At 42.9% G+C, this 20,403-nt stretch overlaps 1 protein-coding gene across 5 annotated transcripts; it reads right to left on the reverse strand.

Annotated features, from left to right (window-relative positions):
• Positions 1-1,686: 1,686 nt before the first annotated feature.
• Positions 1,687-15,952, reverse strand: LOC135455204 (myosin-1B-like). 5 transcript variants are annotated; one of them, XM_064728202.1, is made up of 38 exons: positions 15,749-15,952; positions 15,518-15,661; positions 15,270-15,426; positions 14,654-14,681; positions 14,441-14,555; positions 14,269-14,361; positions 14,107-14,170; positions 13,924-14,022; positions 13,715-13,818; positions 13,490-13,628; positions 13,025-13,143; positions 12,784-12,933; positions 12,052-12,222; positions 11,507-11,809; positions 11,249-11,329; positions 10,736-10,823; positions 10,533-10,650; positions 9,738-9,861; positions 9,518-9,654; positions 9,158-9,413; positions 7,979-8,221; positions 7,696-7,872; positions 7,465-7,610; positions 7,287-7,377; positions 6,809-7,198; positions 6,568-6,694; positions 6,213-6,331; positions 5,768-5,964; positions 5,219-5,402; positions 4,967-5,132; positions 4,669-4,793; positions 4,177-4,485; positions 3,832-4,035; positions 3,041-3,166; positions 2,776-2,946; positions 2,574-2,678; positions 2,336-2,431; positions 1,687-1,839 (listed from the first exon to the last, which is right to left on the reverse strand). In XM_064728202.1, exons 1-38 carry the CDS (start codon positions 15,950-15,952, stop codon positions 1,687-1,689), a joined length of 5,823 nt encoding a protein of 1,940 aa, XP_064584272.1. The 5 variants fall into 5 exon arrangements, with proteins under 5 accessions (XP_064584272.1, XP_064584274.1, XP_064584273.1 ...); XM_064728204.1 differs by having other exon boundaries at positions 11,249-11,295; positions 11,503-11,809; XM_064728203.1 differs by having other exon boundaries at positions 11,249-11,319; positions 11,503-11,809.
• Positions 15,953-20,403: the final 4,451 nt, after the last annotated feature.

The following is a 20,403-nucleotide window of genomic DNA, read 5'->3' on the forward strand; positions in this document are numbered from 1 at the left end:
AGTGCAGTTCCCTCGTTTGCCCTGCCACCCTTTCTGAAACACAGTGGGAACAAACCAGAGATGTGTTAGTGGAGGTCTCTGATGAGCCCTTAGAAGAGCAGGGCACTTAGAATCACACTGACACATCCTGTGCTGGGCCATGCAGCTGGGCAGTGTTTGACATCCCCAGAGTCACAGGGAAGACAGGTCCTGCTCATACAGAGTGTGCAGCAGGGGCCCAAAGACTTCGGGGGAGCATCAAAAACCCCAGAGATAGTGGTGGATCCTAAACTGTCATTTCTACAATGGATGGAGTAGTGTCCCTTCCCAGCTCCAGCTGTCATCTGCTGCTCAAATGTTATTTTCATATTTAATTATGAATGTTTATAATATTAAAGCAGTGGTTTTACTGCACTTTTAGACTGGGTAAATATTAGAAAGGATATCCAAAAGGGACATATGAAGGTCAGTTGGAACTGACAGTTCTGGTGGGATGCCCAAAGATGTTTAGGACTGGCTTTAAATAAACAGCAAGTTTGAGAGAGCTGCTAAAGCTTGACACAAAATACCAACCATGTCAGTATCCCACTCTGTGTCTGGCAAAAACAAGCAGGAGAACCTATCCAGCTTTGCTTCTAATTTACCAGATCCTTAGACACATTTAATGTGTTCCTAAACTATCTAATTTACTTACCTATCTGTAAAGTGTGCTCAATATTTAGATACCTTACCCAACCAATGTTTTACTTTATCTTACATTTCCAATCAGCATATAAATGTTGACTGTCTAGTTGAGCTCAATGCAAAATACAGTACTGTGAGCTAATGATCAATTCTTAGGAAAATGAGCAGGCACAGTATGTTGACAATGACAATAAACTGACAGAACAGTTAGGAAGGTTGTGGACAGAGCAGAAGGGTTGAATCTAGAAAGGCAGTGGAAGGTTTCATTGAAATTATAAATAGAGTCCTCAGTCCTAGCTATTCTTTCTTTTCTTATAATATTTTAAATGTGGATTCTTCTCACTCATCCTTCATGTGAATGGATATAATTTTGTGCTATGCATGAAATAGAATTACTTCAGAGAAAGGGAGTGGGGATATCTCTTGATGCCCTTTCCTCACCATGTTGGTTTGACTGCTTGCCACTATTTGGAATGGAATTTGGGTTTCCCATACTTTTAATTTTAACGAAAAAACCAATATTTTTCAATAAATAAAAATTATATATATGTGTAGTTATATATAAATTTATATATATATATATATGTGTGTGTGTGTGTGTGTGTGCACGCATGCTAAATGTTTCAGGAATCTTTGCTCCTGCTATTTTACTTTTTTTCCTAAGAAGATGAAAATCACTTGAAACAATGTAGTCTTAGTCCATAAAAAAAAATGCATACTTCTCATTGCAAGAGAAAAAAAAATGCATATAATTATTACCATTCTTCATGCATTTTTTAAAATGCAAATGTAAAAATGCTTTGCTGTTGGATATAATTTTGAATGTGAAGATGAACTGTGTACATGTACTTCAAAAGTAATGAATACTAGAATAAATGAATAAATGAAACATCATAGTCACTGTTCATTTGCAAGGGTCTCTATTCTCTTTATTACCTAGACATAAATGATAATTACTAAAGAACGCAACACAGAGGTTTACACTTTATGCATGCCTCAGGTCACTTTTTAATCTTGGGAACTTCATTCCTCTTCTTCTACCTTCTTATGAATCTCGCGGCTCTTGGCTCGGAGCTTGTTGACCTGTGACTCTGCAATGTCAGCCCGCTCCTCGGCCTCCTCCAGCTCGTGCTGGATCTTGCGGAACTTGGACAGGTTCACATTGGACAGCTCCTCCTGTGTGGGGAGAGGGAGTTGGGAAAACAACAGGCAGCGTGTTGGATGTTTATTACCATAAAACTGGGTCAGCAAAAATTCAAAACCAAAGCTGGGCTAGCAGAGCAGATTCAGAACCAAGATGAGAAGCTGCTCAGGATGTTATGGGTGTCAGAAGAGAAAAGAATATTGGAATGTCAAAAAGATATTACACACAGCATGGTCTATTCAGAGTTCCTGTATTAGTCCTGAATATACAGACTGACCGTACTGTTTCTGGCATTCAGGACAAGGCAGAAGCAAAGAAATAGCTGGGAAATGAGGCCTACAGCAAAACATATAGGCCTGGTGAAGTGTACTTCCTCCCATACCCGGCAAGTCTTATTCTCACAATCCCCATTGTATCAAAATATCATCATTTTACATCAAAACAGTCAAGGTTTCAAAAAGCTGTGCAAAGAAAAACATGGCTAGAGAATTCCAGAAGAAAGTCTGGTTTGGAAAAATGGGTACTTACAGCCTCCTCAGCTTGTCTCTTGTAGGATTTCACTTTCATTTGCAGCTTGTCCACCAGATCCTGCAGCCTCAGCACATTCTTCCTGTCTTCCTCAGACTAAAGCAGTTGGTGAACAGATTAGAGAGTCAATTCTTGGTTCTGGATCACGTGAGGTTAACCATTCCCCTTGGGGATGGATTGTGCAAAATGTAACTCACTGTGAGAAAGGCCAGTGAGAGCAGGAGAGCTCCTGCCTTACCTGGTAGGTGAGTTCCTTCACCCTGCGCTCGTACTTGCGCACGCCCTTCACGGCTTCAGCGCTGCGCTTCTGCTCAGCATCAACCTCCCCTTCCAGCTCCCGCACCTGCAAGGACAAGCCCAGCCCTGCAGCTGCCCTGCCAATGTCTCTCCAACGAGGGACATGCTCACTCAGGCACAGGCACAGCCCCAGCCCTACACACCCTGGCCTCCAGCTTCTGGATCTGCTTCTTCCCTCCCTTCAGTGCCAGCTGCTCGGCCTCTTCCAGACGGTGCTGCAGGTCCTTCACTGTCTGGTCCAGGTTCTTCTTCATCCTCTCCAGGTGGGCACTGGTGTCCTGCTCCTTCTTCAGCTCTTCTGCCATCATGGCCGCCTGATCAGAACAAATTGTCAAAGCCATTTTGGGGCTGGAGATATTTTGGGGAGAGTATGTTCACCATAATCAATGCCAGGAGTGTCAAACTCACATCTGTGATGGCCTTCTTGGCCTTCTCCTCAGCATTGCGGGCCTCCTGGATGGTATCCTCCATTTCACTCTGGATCTGGGAAATGTCTGTTTCCAGCTTCTTCTTGGTGTTGATCAAACTGGTGTTCTGTTGAAGAGCATGAACATGATTTTTTTTTTTTTGTTAGCTTGCAGTAACATATCAAGTACAGCGTAAGTATTTCTTTTTAATGTAGATTGTGCCATCAGGTCACATTGGATTCCAAGAGAACTACTGTTGTAGCTATTAATTTCTCAGGTATGATGTGCTTTGGTATTTCGTGAGCATCCTTTAAGAAGTCTTTTCTCAGACAACAAAGAAGGAATTTACACTGAAAAATGAAAAAAAAATGTTTTCCTTACCATTTTCACTCTAGTGACCATAAAACTTTGAGATGGTTCTATAGAATACTTATAGTGACATTGTTAAATTACATTAATGACAGAGTTAGTGTAGTCCAATTTTGTTCATGATCAGCCTACATTTGCCTTTAAAGTCCCAAATGGAAATTTGAAATGTGTTGAACTCAAGTAAAAGAGTAAGAACCTCACAAACTTCTCTGGATTTATTAAGGCATCTATACTGTAGTTTACTTGGAATTCATATTCTATCTACATCTGAAAAAAAATCTTGATATTATCTATCATCTATTACTTCTTATTTACTGTGAAAGATCCTGCATTTAACAAAATACTGTTACAACTCTTCCAGTCGTAAGTTCATTTATATGTATGGAGCAATACTATAAATATTAACTATGCTTATTAACTGACCTGACTATGGAGGAGCTGAACTCTCTCACTGGCATCCAGAAGCTCCTGCTCAGCCAACTTCCTCGACCGCTCCGTCTGCTCCAGGGCTGCCCGGAGCTCCTCAACTTCAGCCTGCAACAGGTTTGCTCTGCGCTCCACCATGGCCACCTGCTCCTTCAGGTCATCCTGTGCTCTCACAGCATCATCCAGGTGCAGCTGGGTGTCCTGGAAAGAGAGATACAACAGACTGGGAGGTGTGTGCTTTCTATTTTTGTATTTCATGTTTTCCCATCAACTTAGAACTGAAAGACTTGTAACAGAGGAAAAATATTTAGCTCTGTCAAAAATCAGCACATTGTGCCATACCTTCAGCACTGCCTGGGTGTTTCTCAGATTCTTCTGTGCCTCTGCAGCCTGGCGGTTGGCATGGCTCAGCTGGATCTCCATTTCATTCAGGTCTCCCTCCATTTTCTTCTTCAGCCTCAGGGCTTCATTCCTGCTCCTGATCTCAGCATCCAGGGTGCTCTGCATCGAGTCCACAACTCGCAGGTGGTTCCTCTTCATCTGGTCAATCTCCTCATCTTTCTCAGCTATCTTCCTGTCAATCTCAGACTTCACTTGGTTGAGCTCAAGCTGCAGGCGCAGGATCTTCCCCTCCTCATGTTCCAGGGAGGCCTGGACAAGTGGACACAAGCATTGATAACATTGATGAAAGTCCTTCTTACATTCTAGGGAATTGCAAAATATTTTGTGAGATCTCAGCTGTCTGCACTCCCCAGAAAGAAGAGAGGCCAACCAGGCCTTGCAAGCCCTATCTCCTCATTTCTTTCCTGCAGACACCGGTGTACAGTCATGTACCTCAGCTTCCTCCAGGGAGGCTTGCAGTTCAGATTTCTCCTGCTCAATCTGCTTCTTCACTTTCTCCAGCTCATGAACTGCCTTTCCTCCCTCCGCAATCTGCTCCGTGAGGTCGGAAATCTCCTCTGCAAGGAAGGGAGAAAAGTGCCATGGTCAGGCAGTGAGCTGAATGGAGAAAGGCTCTGGCCTACCAAGGTGCCAGGCAAGATCTTATCCCTGCAGGCCCAGAGCTGTTAAGCGTGGCAGATAGACAAGCTTGTGAGAAAGGCCAGGGAGGAGCAGAGGGCCAGGGACTTACGCTGCAGGTTCTTGTTCTCCCGCTTCATTGTTTCCAGGTGGTCCAAGGACTCCTCATAGGCATTCTTCATCTTGAACAGCTCCGTGCTCAGAGAGCGCGACTCCTTCTGCGAGGCCTCCAGCTCAGCCTGCGTTTCCTCATACTTCTGCTTCCATTCTGCCAGGATCTGAAGAGAAATGGGGGGTGAGTAGGGCTGTGACCATCATAGGGCCCTGCTCTGGCCAGGAGTGCTGGTGCTGGAGGCCAAAAGACCTTGTCAAAGTTCTTCTGCTTCTTATCCAGAGCAGCACAGGCAGCATTGGATCTCTCCACATCAATCATCAGGTCCTCCACTTCATTCTGCAGCCTCTGCTTTGTCTTTTCCAGGGAGGCACATTTGGAATTGACAGCCTCAACATGCTCCTCTGCATCCTGCAGGCGCTGGGCCAGCTTCTTCCTGGAAAGCAGTAATCATAAGTAAGACTGTGGCATGAAGCAGCACATTTTTCACAAGACTAAACATAGCCTCTTGGTATTGTGTGATCCACATTCACAGAGAGGTGTAAGACTTCTCCCAGACAGCCACTGTATTTCCATGTCTGAATTCAGGAACAATCTTGCAGCAGTTCCCTCTCTGCTGGCCTCTCTCTGCTTTTCTGGATCTTTCTGCTTTTCCCCAATGTGTCCCTGCTTTCTGTCATATTTTGTCTCTTTGTGACAGCACTCAAAGCAGAACACTGATTTCTTCCTGACAATGCCACGGTGGGCTCCTCAAATTTCTGTCCTTACTCTCTGCCAGTGTTCTCCACATTCCCTACATACTTGGCCTCCTCGAGCTCCTCCGTGCGCTGAATTGCGTCCGTCTCGTATTTGGTTCTCCACTGGGCCACTTCACCATTTGCCTTGGACAGGGCTCGCTGAAGCTCTGCCTTGGCCTCCTGCTCCTCCTCATATTGTTCCCGGAGCAAGTCACAGTCATGGCGAGCGGACTGCAGGCCATGGGCAAGGGCGTTCTTGGCCTTGGTGAGAAGAAAAAACAGAGGGAAAATGAATGGAAATATCTTGGGAAATCTTAATGAGAAGATCTTAGAAAGACATTTGATGGGTAAGATGTGTGAATTTGCAAAATAATTAACATATAGACTGCAAGGAAAGAGAAGCAAGGCTTCGATGGGAAAGCTTGCACTCTGTTATCTAAGGGGTAATTTTTGTCCCTTTCATTGTTTTGATTAACTGATTTAATATATTTAGGAAAAAGCCTTCTCACCTTTATCTCTTCCTCCAGATGCCTCTTGAGTTCCTCAATCTGCTGGGTGAAAGCCTGTTTGCCTCTTGACAGCTGAGAAACCAAAGCATCCTTCTCTTCCACTTGACGTGAATATTCACCTGAGAAAATTTGCAGATACACAACAGTTTTAAGGCCATTGATAGTGACACTGTAAACATTTGGAGATGTAAAACCAGATAGTTTTCAGTCCCTGCTGAAACTTATGATCCCATTTCAAGTACTTCACAGTAGATGTGCTACAAAGTGTGCTGAAAAAACCACATGCCCAGAAGAGTAATTTTTGCAATAACTCTGTTACATTATGGATCTTCATATGTAGATGAGTGGGTCTCACCTGACTCTGTCTGCAGACGAGCTCTTTGAGCATTGAGGTCATTGATCATGCGCTGATGCTCCTCTTCCTTGGACTTGATCTCACTCAGCTGATCTTCCAGAGTGCGGCACATCTTCTCCAGGTTGGCCTGTGTTTTAGAATATGGAAAACCATGCATTAATAATCCACACTTAAAAGAAAGCAAGGAGCAAGGACGTGCTGTATTCCACTGGGTCAATGAACCGATAAAATAATTCTGTACCTTGGCTTTGGAGACAGACTCCATGTTGCTGGCCAAGTCATCAATCTCCATCTTCAGCTCACTCTTCTCCTTCTCCAGCTTCTGCTTCACGCGTTGCAGGTTGTCGATCTGCTCGCCCAGCTCAGCTGTGCTGTCCGCGTGCTTCTTGCGCAGGGCGGCAGCCGTGGCTTCGTGCTGCAGCGTGGCCTCTTCCAGGTCACGGCGCATCTTCTGGAACTCTGCCTCACGCTTCTTGTTCATATCAATTTGAGCGGCTGTGGCCCCTCCTGCTTCTTCCAGGCGCTCGCTGATCTCCTCCAGCTCCCTGGACAGGTCAGCGCGATGCTTCTCCGCTTTAGCGCGAGAGGTTCGCTCTGCCTCAATTTCCTCCTCCAGCTCCTCAATGCGGGCCTGCAGAACAGCAGGGACCCTTCACAGCCATGCCCTCCTCCTGCCTGAGCTGAGCCTGAGCAAGGCAGGGCAAGGCACAGAGACTTGCCTGCAGCTCCTTGATCTTCTTCTGAAGTTGCATGCCCAGGGCTTGTTCATCCTCGGTTTTACTCTGGATCTGACTGATTTCAAAGTCTTTCCTTTGGGACAAGTGAACCGTGTTAGAGCACAAAGAAACAAGACAAGTGCTGCAGCCCAGCACTCACGGGCCCCAGAGCCACACTTACTTCTTCAGTTTCTCATCCAGCTGCTGCTTATCATTCTCCAAATCCATGATGCTGTCCTGGGCCAGCTTCAGGTCTCCTTCCAGTTTCCTCTTTGCTCTCTCCAGGTCCATGCGCAGTTTCTTCTCTTGCTCCAGGGACCCTTCCAGCTAAACACAACAAGACCATCAGGGCTCTGCCAGACAGCTTGGACTCCATACCTGCCCTCTTCCTGCTCTATGTCTGTGTGCTTACATCATCCACTTGCTGTTCCAGCTTGGTCTTGGATTTGGTCAGAGTATTGACTTTGTCTTCCTCTGCCTGCAGGTCATCCAGGGTCTGCTGATGTGCCTCTTGGAGGGCTTTCTTCTCCTTTGTCAGCTTGGCAATGGTCTCGTCCAGACCTGCCATCTCCTCAGTCAGGTTTTTCACCTTTGAGAAGAAGGGAGCAAATATAAATAAAGGAACTAGCTATAGATGTCCTACAATGGCACACAATCCATTTTCTGGAATGTGAGTGACAGGTTCTACCTCATACCTTGTTTTCAGTGGCATGTTTTTCCTTCTCCACCTTGGCCAGTGTTAGCTCAAGGTCATCAATATCTTTCTTCAGCTCTGAACATTCATCCTCCAGCTTCCTCTTCTTGGCTGTCAACTCAGCATTAATTTCTTCTTCATCCTCTGCCCTTTCAGTCACTTCCTTAATTTTGGCTTCCAGCTGGATCTTGGTTTTGATCAGCTGGTCACACCTTTCCTCTGCATCGGCCAAAGCATCTGCTTCCTAGTAGAGAAATGTTCTTTTGTTTAATAATCACAACTGTTTGCAAAATGTAAATAGAGAAATGGTATTTCTCACTGAGGAAAGGAAACATGGAATTACTCTTCTTTGTTTTCTTCTAGGAAGTAGGGTTTTGCATAGACTCTTTTAAATCAGATTAGGGTTTCATTCTATTTCATTTTTTTGCTCTGATCCATTATTCCCTCCTATTTTTCTTATGGATAATATGATAAAATTGAGTAGTACTTTTATTTTCAAGAGTTTTGATTTTTTTCTCTGAAAATTAAATACTGTATATAAATGTGGAGATGTTTTTTTTCTTTATTTTTTCATAAGCTTTTCTTGACAAGACTGACTTTGAATTAATTTTCTCTGAGTGAGATAGGTTGATATATAGCCTAGGTGGAATCAGAGGTTTCAATTTGAACCTCAGTTTTTTTTTAATCTGTTTAGCAAACATCTAAATTCACAAGATAATCTTTAAATATTGACCAATCCCTTGATCTCCCAATGGACTTAGGAGGTACATATAGGGTTCTGACAGAATGCAGAGGGTTTTTGTGTCGTCCTAGAAAAGTGATTGCAGAAAGACAAGTGACATAAAATGTATAATAAAAAATGGCATAGAGGTCTTTGGGCAACTGACTGAAACCATAGAAAGTTGTCAAATTAATTGTTCCACAGACTGCTAACTGTAAATTCTAAATCTCCAGTGACTACACTGGATGTTGTATTGCCTGCCTGGAGAAACAGCCCCATGCGCATACATGCTTCAAAAGCCATTCCCAAGCTAGAACCTCCTATTATAATGGTGACACTGAATGGTCTGAACTCTATCTTCCATTATTCATATTAAAATATTTTCTCAGACAATTTATTGTGTAACATGAGAGTTGTGTGCTGTGAGAGTACCCGGAAAAATACACTAACGATACTTACAGATTGCACTTGGAGCTGCAGGTCATTCTTCTCCTGCATTAGAGAGGCCATTTTCTCCTCCAGCTCCTTCCGCTTTGCCTCAGACTTTGCAAGCTCCTCCTTGGTTTTCTCAAACTCTCCCTTCATGTTGGCCATCTCCTTCTCAGACTCTGCACTCTTCAGCAAGGGCTTGATCTTGAAGAACAGCTTCATCCATGGCCAGTGTTTGACATTCATGAATGAGCGAACGTTGTACTGGATGCAGAAGATGGACTCTCTGAGGCAAAATTAAAATGTACAATGAATATTCTCAGTCTGTTGAGTGTCAATACTTCGCCCCCAAGCAGAACGACACTTCAAGTGAAGAAGCGGAAGGGGTACCTGCGCTCCACCATTCTGCGGTATTCCACCCTCATCAGGAAGCCCCTGCACCTGGCCTGGGTGCGGGTGATGAGCTCTGCCAGCTTCTCATCTCTCATCTCCTCCAGGAGCCCCAGCAGCCCAGCTTTGAAGAACACCTTGAGAGAGGGAATATTGCAGCACATCACTGTCAGATGGAGAGAGCAAAGCCCAGGCAGGCAGTGAATGGGGGAGTTTGTACCTTGGTGTGTCCAAATTTGTACTGGGTGTGATCCACATCGATTGACCCAAGGAGCTTCTCAGAAGCCTTCTTGCTATCGATGAACTGTCCCTCAGGGATGGCACTGGCATTAAGCACCTTGTATCTGTGGAATTGGAGGAAATAGAAAATAAGAGAATGTCCAGTAATAAGAGCATTCTGTTTAGTGAAACTAAGAGCAGTGTTTGCAGCAGAACCAGGCTGAGGAAATTGGAATTTCATCCCTTGTTTAGAGATACCATTCTTATGAAGTCTTAACCTGGTAACAAAATTTAAGGAAACTTTTCCAGTCTTTAGGTCACCAGCCACAATGAAGAAGACATTGATTTCCAGTGAGTTCAATCCTTATCCTTTTACTGAAACTATTCTCTAGAAAATTGCTTGAGAGAATCATTGCCACTTTCCTATACCCTCTGTACTGGAGAAAAACCACTTCCCCTGGAACTTGCAACTGATGCAATGGCCAAGGAACTCATGGTTTGTAATTTTTACCTGAGTACCTTTTGCTATCAATCCCAGCCTACATTTTGTAATATTGTAATCGCTGGCTCTTGCCGCTCTGCTGTGCTTCCATACTCAGATGCCCCTGCAGTCAGTGAGGAGACCTGACACTCTTCATTTCTCAACAATTTTTCTTTTCTAAGAGATGTATGGTGCCTTTTGTTATGCACCTCAAAATTTCCTTTTCTTCTAATTATAGCCAGAAAGAGCTAGTGTTAAAAAAGTGATAAAATAGTTGGCAGGAAAGACAGAATGGAAATCAAAAGGGAAACTGACCTCTGTTTGAAATCAGCATAGAGGATTCTGCTGGGGAACCCTTTCCTGCAGATCCTGATCCCTTCCAGCACGCCGTTACAGCGCAGCTGGTGCAGCACCAGCTCGTGCTCCATGGCACCTAAGCAACAAGGCAATTATTTGTTAATTCATAATAAAACATAGAGAATAATAGGAGCATCACACTGGTTTTTATTTCTGCTTACCAGGTGTTTTAGACTCGTTGGGGATGATGCAGCGCACAAAATGTGGATGGGTGCTCCGCAGATTGGTCATCAGCTTGTTCAGATTCTCCTGTGGGTTCATGAAATAAGGTTTTCAGTTAACACGTATTACCTCCTCAGTTACTCTTTCAGATGTGAGAAAAGTCTTGTAAAACATTAACAGATTTGTAATTCCTAACTATAGCCATTTTTAATGTGAGTTTTCTTCCATCTTTCACTCTTCAGCAGGAGAGAAAGCAACAAAACCTTGCAATGTGCTTTAACGATACTGGGGAATATATCTATGCCTTCCTCAGCTGGCCTCAGCTGACTTGATGTCAGCTCATTTAAATACTCATTAATAACTAAATAATTATTCTTGATACAGAAAAATGTTAACACCTGCAGTTGAATGGCCTTATTGCAGCTAGAGTGTGGATTTACGATCTTCAACTCATAACAAACAAAAAAAAAACAAACCAGGAAAGAAGCAGAGAGAATGACTTTGGTACTCACCCTGAAAAGAGCTGAGACAGTCTGGAAAGAAGAACCCTTCTTCTTGCCTCCCTTCTTGCCACCGCCACCACCTCCACTAGCCTCTGAAGAACACACAAAAAAAAAAAAAGATGGTTTTACAACTTGTAAAGACCAAGTTTTTCGTATATACCAGTCATGATAGGAATGGAACAAGGAAAAGAACAATAGCTGATGTTCATGGCTCTGGTAGACTCAATAACTGAACATGGAAATATGAATTTCAGAGAACTGACCTGCCTCTCCTCCAGCAGAGGCAAAGAGTAAGGCCAGGGTCTTCAGGGATGACTTCTGATACAGCCCCACAACAGTTTCATTCAGAGGGTCCTTGTTCTTGTCAAGCCACCCAGAGATGTTGTAGTCCACTGTGCCAGCATAGTGCACCAGGGAGAAATGGGCCTCAGCCTTGCCTTTGCCTGGCTTGGGCTTCTGGAAGTTGTTGGATTTGCCCAGGTGCTGGTCATAGAGCTTGTTCTTGAAAGAGGTGTCAGTTGCCTTGGGGAACATGCACTCCTCTTCCAGGATGGAGAAAATGCCCATGGGCTGGGAGAAATCACAAGGAAGGTGGGAGGACAAAGTGAAAAGTTAGAAAGACTCAGAGATGAAAAAACTTCCTGAGTGGGACAATATTGCTGCTCTCAGGGATTGTTCTGTTCAGCAAATCATAAAATGATAAAAATTGATGTGTCTGCAGTATGATATTTACCATTTCAAGCAGCATTTAGAAATAGATATAAAATGAATGCATTTCTGAAAATACCTGACATTGTGAAGTACAGAAATACCTTCTCAATGAGCTCAATGCAGGCAGCCAGGTCCATGCCAAAGTCAATGAACTCCCATTCAATGCCCTCCTTCTTGTACTCCTCCTGCTCCAGCACGAACATGTGGTGGTTGAAGAACTGTTGCAGTTTCTCATTCGTGAAGTTGATGCACAGCTGCTCCAGGCTGTTGAACTGCACAATTACAAACCAAGATTATTATGAATGTAAATTAAGTAAGTTAGGGATAAAGAACAGTGCTGCTTGTTTGTACAAACACAGGAGGATCTCAAAGTGCTCCATCTTAATTGATCCAGAAGTTTAGAATTTCTGTCAGTGTTTGTCAACTTGAACTTTATCCATATATTCATTACTCTAGAAGCTTAGATTATTGTAATAACTCAGATTTTATCGGCTTTGATATCTACTAGACTGTGCTAATTCAGTTACATGAGAGTCCACAGCACAACACATTCACAAATGTTGATTTCAAATCATGTTCCAAGCCTTCAGCAAAAAAAATGCACTTAGGGATTTCATTGGCATATGTACAAAACAAAAATCTATTTCCAATTAGAACCCTGTGAGAATCAGAATGCTCTAGATACATTATAAATAGTAAAACCATTTATTAAAAAACTAAAACAAAAAATGAAAACAAAGAAACACCAACAAATCAGCATCATTCCTTCTGATGTAATTTGTCACATAGCAATGTGATTTTAACAAGCATGTTAATAAACGCCTGTTCCTTACATCAAAGATCTCAAAGCCAGCAATGTCCAGCACACCAATGAAGTACTGCCTGGGCTGCTTTGTGTCCAGCTGTTGGTTGATACGAACAACCATCCACAGGAACATCTTCTCAAACACTGCCTTTGCCAGGGCACCCACAGAATTGTATACCTAAAATGTAGAACAGAAAGAGTGTAGTTATCATGCAGGACAAAAGAAAAGGTCCAGAGAACCTATCCACAAAACAGGGGGTTGTTGTTACCTGCTGCACAGTTTGGCCCTTGGTCACGTATTCATTCCCCACCTTGACTCGGGGGTAGCAGAGGGCCTTGAGCAGGTCTGCTGAGTTCAGACCCATCAGGTAGGCAGCCTTGTCAGCAACTGAACATCAAAACAATTGGTTGTTAAAGTAGACGTTACTATTCCTTCAAAAAATATATCAACTGGGAAATTCCAGTAAAAAACAAATTATTATTAAAGATAAAAAAAGGATAGGCAATAACGGCAGCATTCTTTGGAAGACACTGGACCTTACAATATGCGTTATTCAAAATAATCTGATTTGGGTTCCTCCAGAGAAGTCCTCTGGCTAGGACCCACTGCTATTCTACAGTACTGGCACTGGGGAAATGCACAGGCTGAGTCAATCATTCTGACCCTCACATGCTGCCTTCAACTCAGTGAGTGTTCACTATCTCCCATGCTCTGGGATGGGTTGTACTGGTACCTTCAGTGCCATCAGGCTCTGCCTGCTCCTCTCGTTGCTTCTGCTTGAACTTCAGGTTCCCATAGTGCATGACAGCCCCTGTCAGCTTGTAGATGGCTGTTTTCTCATCAGCACTGAAGCCCAGGATGTCAATGGCACTCTGACAAAAGAGTTGTTAAGGTGAGTACCCCAGCTGTTAAAGGTCAGAGAAATGAAACTTCACATGAGAAAACTTCTGCTACTCACATCAGTGGCCATCAGCTCTTCCTGGTCATTAATGCTGGGAACTGTGATCTCACCTTGACTCACGTACAGGTAGTCATAGGGGTTGGTGGTGATCAGTAACATCTCTGAAAAGAAGAACAAAACCAAGCCAGGTCAAATGCAATTGGCACAGAAAAGAATTCAAAGTTGTTCCATGACATTTGCATGGAGGAGTTAGTGATCTTTCCTACCAATTAGCTCTGGCTTCTTGTTGGACATGATCTGATAAAAGATGTGGTAGCTCCTTTCCGCCTTGAGCTGGAAAGTGACTCTGGACTTCTCCAGCAGATCTGGCAAGGAAGGTAGGACACAGTCAAGCACAAGAAGTGGGGAAGGCTGGAGGGAAGGGGGATCAGGCCAGAAGGGTGTCTTACATGTTTCAATATCAGCAGAAGCCAGTTTGCCTGTGGCACCAAAATGGATTCTGATGAATTTACCCTGAAAGCAGCAGGAAAGTAAAATGAGATTTATTTTACCAATCTGGACAGCGAGAATATTCCAATTGGTGTTGACAGTTGTACCAATTAATAACTCACAAAGCGTGAGGAGTTGTCGTTCCTCACGGTCTTGGCATTTCCAAAGGCCTCCAGCAGTGGGTTGGCACTGATGATTTGATCCTCAAGTGTCCCCTAGAATAGAAGTCTTCTTGTCATGATCTAGTTCATCAAGAAATTGAGTAGTTGCAGGCTTCTATCCCTGGGACCTCACCTGCATTTTGCCTGAGGTCTGCTCCTCCTTTTTCTTGTCTCCACTGGCTGCAATTGTTGCAAAGTACTGGATGACACGCTTGGTGTTCACAGTCTTCCCGGCCCCGGATTCTCCGCTGCCAAAGCCAAGAGAGAAGCAGAGGGTGCGTGGTCAGGCAGGAGGGGCCCTGGCACCGGGCAGCCCCGCAGGGACCCGTGCAGGGGGGGTACCTACGTGATCAGGATGGACTGGTTCTCCCGATCTGTGAACAAGGCAGAAACAAGCAGACTTTGTAAATGAAGAACTCAAAAATACTGAAAATAATGTAAGTTATGACAAGAAAAAAACCTGCATTTTTTTCTTTGTTTACTCCTAAGTCATTTTTGCCATTTCAATTCCTTTCAAATCACTTGCACTCTTTCTTGAAACATATTCACAAATGTTCCTCCAAATGTCATAGGGAAGGCCCGTAATATTTTTAAAATCCCTTCCAGAACAAAACATTCTGCTATTCTATAATTCTTTGCCATGGACATAGAAAACCCTTGAAGAGCCATATGCTGCTTCTCCATTTCGGTCTATAGTGTTTTCCTTCTCCTGCATACAGGAAATCATTTTAATTTTCTGCTACACAGACTGTTTTTACAGCAGCAGAGAAAGAGAGAGTAAAGACCTATGAAAAAGGAATCCTGATCATGGATAACACTTTGGAACTCAACAGCACAGAGGAAGAAAGGAATGAAAAAGGCAGAAGCAAAACTAGCCACTCTACACAATCCTATTTCATTTTTCATGAGAGGTTTTCTCAAAACAAAGAAGAACAGTTGTGCCTATGATGAGAGCCACTTACCAGTCAGCATGAACTGATAGGCGTTGTCAGAGATGGAGAAGATGTGTGGAGGGGCCTCCTGGCGCTTCTTGCCTCGGTAGGCCAACACCACCTCGGGGTTGTACACCGGCAGCCACTTGTAGGGGTTGACAGTGACGCAGAAGAGCCCCGAGTAGGTCTGCAAGGAAGGGACACAGCACGTTGCCTTGCCCTGAGCCTGGCCCAGCAGCTCCTGAGGCTGCCCAGAGGAAGCTGCTGCTGCCACTTACGTAGATCATCCAGGCTGCGTAACGCTCTTTGAGGTTGTACAGCACAGCGGGTTCGTGCAGGTGGGTCATCATGGCCATGTCCTCGATTTTGTCATACTTGGGGGGGTTCATGGAGAAGATTTGATCTTCTTTCACAGTCAGGGTCTGTCAGAGGGCAGGAAGGTACATGCATGTCAGCGGAGAGCCAGAGTGAGAACAAACTGCTGTTCATAAATTTTGTATTTTACGCACCTCTCCCCCTTCAGTCTTGACAGTGACTTTGCCCGATTCCCTGCTCGTGATAGTGCTCTTCACATAGGACTCCTTTGCATGTACCACAAAGACAGATGACTTGGCATCAAAAGGTTTGTTCTGGGCCTCAATTCTCTCCTTCTCTGACTTTCGGAGGTAAGGAGCCGCCTCCCCAAAGATGGCCATCTCCGCGTCCGTAGACATGGCTGCGGTTTACCACGTGCAGCAAGGCACGGCGCTGAAATGGAGAGGCGGTTATGAGTGAAGGGGGAAATTTGGTTTTAGCAGCAACCTTAGGCTGTGCAGTGTTCTGCTGTGCCTGTTATTACAGTCTTCCTGCTTTACCTGCTGTTTACCATAGATACTTTTCATTCACTTTAATCTTAAAGAAGCTAGGTGTGTTTGATTGAGGTCAAGTTTTTTTCCCTTTTTCCAGTTTACAGTTTCAGTTAATTAGATCTCATTGTGTTTTAGAAGGCTATGTGGAAAATTAGATTGATTGGCAGATTCAGTGGTAATCAAATATGCAGCAGAAATACCAAAAATACCTGAAATACTCTCTGTAAAAGCAGAAGATACTAAGAGAAGTAATCTTATAGAAAAATTATGAAAGCCCACTTATATTCCTTGTCTCATTTCAGGCCTTGTAATTTGTGCCAGTTATAGCGTTGGAGTATCATCAGGGAACAGATGTGGAGTAAGCAGAAGCAGAGGTCTGAGTTGTCTATGCAAACCTTTTTCCTCTGTAGAGAAATCAGAGTTTTGTTTTCTCCAATTGTTCTGCCTTTTCCTGTTCAAGCTCACCCTTTAATATGAACTTGTTTAGAAAAATGAAAACTTCTCAATAAAAAGTATTTGGAGGGATTTCACAAAATCTTAACTATATATGTGCTCTTCATTCACCTTTTCATTCCTGGGTTCACAGTCAATCTCCTTTTAAGAGTTCTGTGTGTAAGTGGTCAATTATTTCCCAGCAGGCTCCAAACAAATCATCCAGCACAGTTATAAAAGGAAATTTGCCCTTTTAGACAGCACAGCTCAGGTAGAATTGCACTGCTTTAGTGTGCACAGATGTAAAGGGTTATGGGAAGTGGCCTTAGAAATCAATAAAAAGGCAATCCTGGAGTCTGTTCCTATGGAGTAAGCAAATCAGTCTTACCTCTTGAATCACCAGTTGACTCTAAGCCTGGAAGCTGGTCAATACTGAAAAAGAGAAGTGACAACTTCTTTCTTATCTTTGAACAAACTCCCAGGAATAAGCCACAGGGCAAAAACGTGCCAGTGACTTCAACAGAGAGGCAACATGCGCTTTGAGACAGACAGTGCTTTGAGGAAAGCAGTTCCACAGGCAGCAGGAATGCTGTGGGGTTCTGCCAGCACCCTACTGTCCCTATTCTTACCTTTAATCCTTCCACAGAGGCAGAACAGGCTTGTCCTACCAGCACTTTTATAGGTTCTGGTTTGCACATTCAATTCCCTCCTCCTCTTTTTTAGGTCAAAAAATTTTTGGCAAAGCATTGTTTGGCAAACTTGACTGAGTGCTTGTGGATATATTTAGAAATATTTGAGGTCTTCCTAGCTATGTGAATAAATCTCCTATAAATATTATGACTAGGAATCTAGGAAGGAGGAAGTGCAGCCCAGCAAAAAGAGCATGACACTGGATCTTGGAATTGTTGGCTTCTCTTCTCCTGTTAATTGCTCTTTGACATATAAGATTTGTGTGTCTCAGGACTCAGCAGAAGTTAGAAGGATTACTATTTCAAGAGCTTTGAGGGGAACCTATTCTAAAATATTCTGGAAATAAAGAATAGAAGTAATCTAGTATAGTCTAATTCCAAGACTGGATGACCAAGTCATGCTTGTGTAACTGCACTTATTTACAACTTATTTTTGGTGGGTACTTGCAAAATATCAGATAAGACAGATTATTCCCCTTGATTCATACATTTAATTACATCTTTTGCCTTTTTCTGAAGTATTACTGAGTGGCTATGATTTGAAATTCAATTTTAAAGGTATTATTTTGTCATTCTCCATATCTGCCTGTTCTGGTTTGCTCTGATGTGTGTCCATCAGAAATTACAGTGAGATCACACTAACAGGAATTCCTAAGGATGCATTTTATATCGTTCGTCTTTTAGGTTTATTGGCAGTTTTAACTCACCAATGTCTATTTTAGAAACCTTGGACGGTGGCTGTGGCTAACAAATGCAAGAATGGGATTAAGATCCCAAGCTGTCCTCCTCCAGCCTTCCCAAACACAAACAAAAATGCCACTGAAATATACAGAATTCCTGGAAGGTTTTACATTTCCTTTGCAAAGAATTAAGAAGGATTTGCTTTTCAAAGTTCTTCCATGGAGCTGGGATGTGGTGTTTCTCTATCATATTGTGAAGACTCACATTTTCTCTCAAACATCAGGAAACTGAAGCAATGTGAGAAGGATGACCAGTCTTCTCAACTCACTTCTTTAAAGAACATTTGTGTGCTTATAACACTGCATGCATGACTGAAACATCTGAGATCATGTATTCTTTTAAGAGATTGCCAATGCCTTTCTGAAAAATATATGTGGAGATAATTTCTGTTTGAAAAATAATATTGTGTGTTTGTAGAACTGTCACTGAAGAAAACATCATCCTCCGGCACACAAAAAATACCTTAACAAAGAATAGACTTGACTGTTCTTTATGTGTCACATGAAATTAAGATGAATTTGCAGTTTTTTTATAAACTTGTCTCTTACTGCTGACTCCTGAGTTGTGGGGACTTAAAGCTGAGAGCCATACAGCCATAGGAAAGCTCCCATCCAATATCTCCTTTTACAGTTATTACCATGTTTAGGTGTCTAGTTGCAGCTGCAAAATGATTCCTCATAATTCAATTTCCCTCCTGGGTTCTCTACACATGTCAATTAAAGAGGATGACATGGATTCCAGTGCACTGGTTCAAAGGTTACATTTGTAGTATATCATCCTTTCTGTCAGTTTGATATCTTGCATTTTGTTTCACCTCCTAGAGTAATGGGAATCATCTGGGAAGGCAACAGATTCAAGAAGGAATGAGAGATGACTTGTTTTTCTGTTTCTTCCTAACCTAGAAGCCTGAGATTAAAGGACTACTGATTTTCATCTGCCTTGTTCAGGAAATAGCACCTCATCTATATTTTTTCCTGCAATGAGTACAACATCTGGCCCAAAGCCATTCTAGGGCTCTGAGTTTCTCATAGATTGTCTTGCCTCTTCATGTTCTGTGAATTTTCTGAATATTTTTCCATCTTTGTGACATCTCATGAGCCCATAATATTTCAGACTTTTACAGAACTTTTTTAACTAGGATGAAATAGTGTCAACTTGTGCTTAAGCTATTTTCTGCTGTGTTCTAATTTTGGAAAGGATTGCATAAAGGTTTTTCATTTGTGGATGGAAAAAAGATTCATAAATACAGAGAAGTGAGGGTTCTACTTCTGTGATTGTAGAGATGGACTTCATGCTACTGGAAAAGTTATTGACCTCAATCTTCAACTCATCATTTTCCTTTGACAGCTTCTGATTGATGCTTTGCAGGTTTTTACTCACTAAATTCATCTGTCTTCAGCAGTTAGTTTGTCAAACAAATATTAAAACAACATGTTTTCCCCAAGATTTCTGAGACTCCACTTCTTCATTCCTGATCCCTCTGCCTCCATCTCCAAGCAGTCCAGTTAGGTAGGGAATGGGAAGGAGAAGTGATTCCATGACAGTTTCTCTCTGCTTCTTCTTCCTCTTCGTACTTCTCCCTTACTCCAGCATGGGCTCTCCATGGGCTGCAATTCCTCCAGGAAATTTCCACCTCCTCCAGTCCTTGAGCTGCATGTGGGAATTTTGTCTACAGTGGTCCTCTCCACAGGCTGCAAGGAAGTCTCTGCCCCAGTGCCTGGAGCACCTTCTCCCGCTCCTTTTTATTTGACAAGATAGGACACAGGATCAAAAGAAGAAAAACACTCATGATGGTCAAATTCATCAACAGACACTGCTCTTTTCCTATTCACTAAAATGGTAATTTCATCACAGAAAGCTTGCTCAGGTAATATTTCTTTTTCTCAGTCAGTGTAGATGAAATAAGTTTCCGTGAAGATTTTGCGTCCACTGAATAAGTCTGGCAAGTTAATTCAGAAACTTGAGTAATATACCACAAAACCAGATAATGAGGGTAGAGCAGAAGGTAGGAAATGTTGATGGACATTTTACACCTCTTGAGAGATCTAAGGATGATGGAATTGGAAACTGGGACATTGGATGTTGTAGGCTGGATGAGGCCTTCTGCAGCTTGTGAAGATATGACCACCCATCCTATGTACTGATGTATTTTTCTAGGGATATGTGGGATATATCATTCCCCATATGTTTTTTTGGATTTCCTGGCTCACTGGCTGCTTCCCAGATTCAAATGTGCTGTTTCAAAACTTTTTTTTTCTTACACACTATTCTTCACATTAATATTAGACTTAGGGGTACAATAATGTTGATTTTATCACATCATAAAAATTATTTATACTGCAAAGATGTGTGAATTTGTTGATTTTCATAGTCCTCAGTTACAATTAATTTTCAGTGAAAATTTCATGTTAGATCTGTGCTAGGCATTTGTTTTGGGGCCATGGGTGGAAATAT

This window comes from Zonotrichia leucophrys, chromosome 18 (assembly GCF_028769735.1).
Source record: "Zonotrichia leucophrys gambelii isolate GWCS_2022_RI chromosome 18, RI_Zleu_2.0, whole genome shotgun sequence".
Lineage (NCBI taxonomy): Eukaryota > Metazoa > Chordata > Aves > Passeriformes > Passerellidae > Zonotrichia > Zonotrichia leucophrys.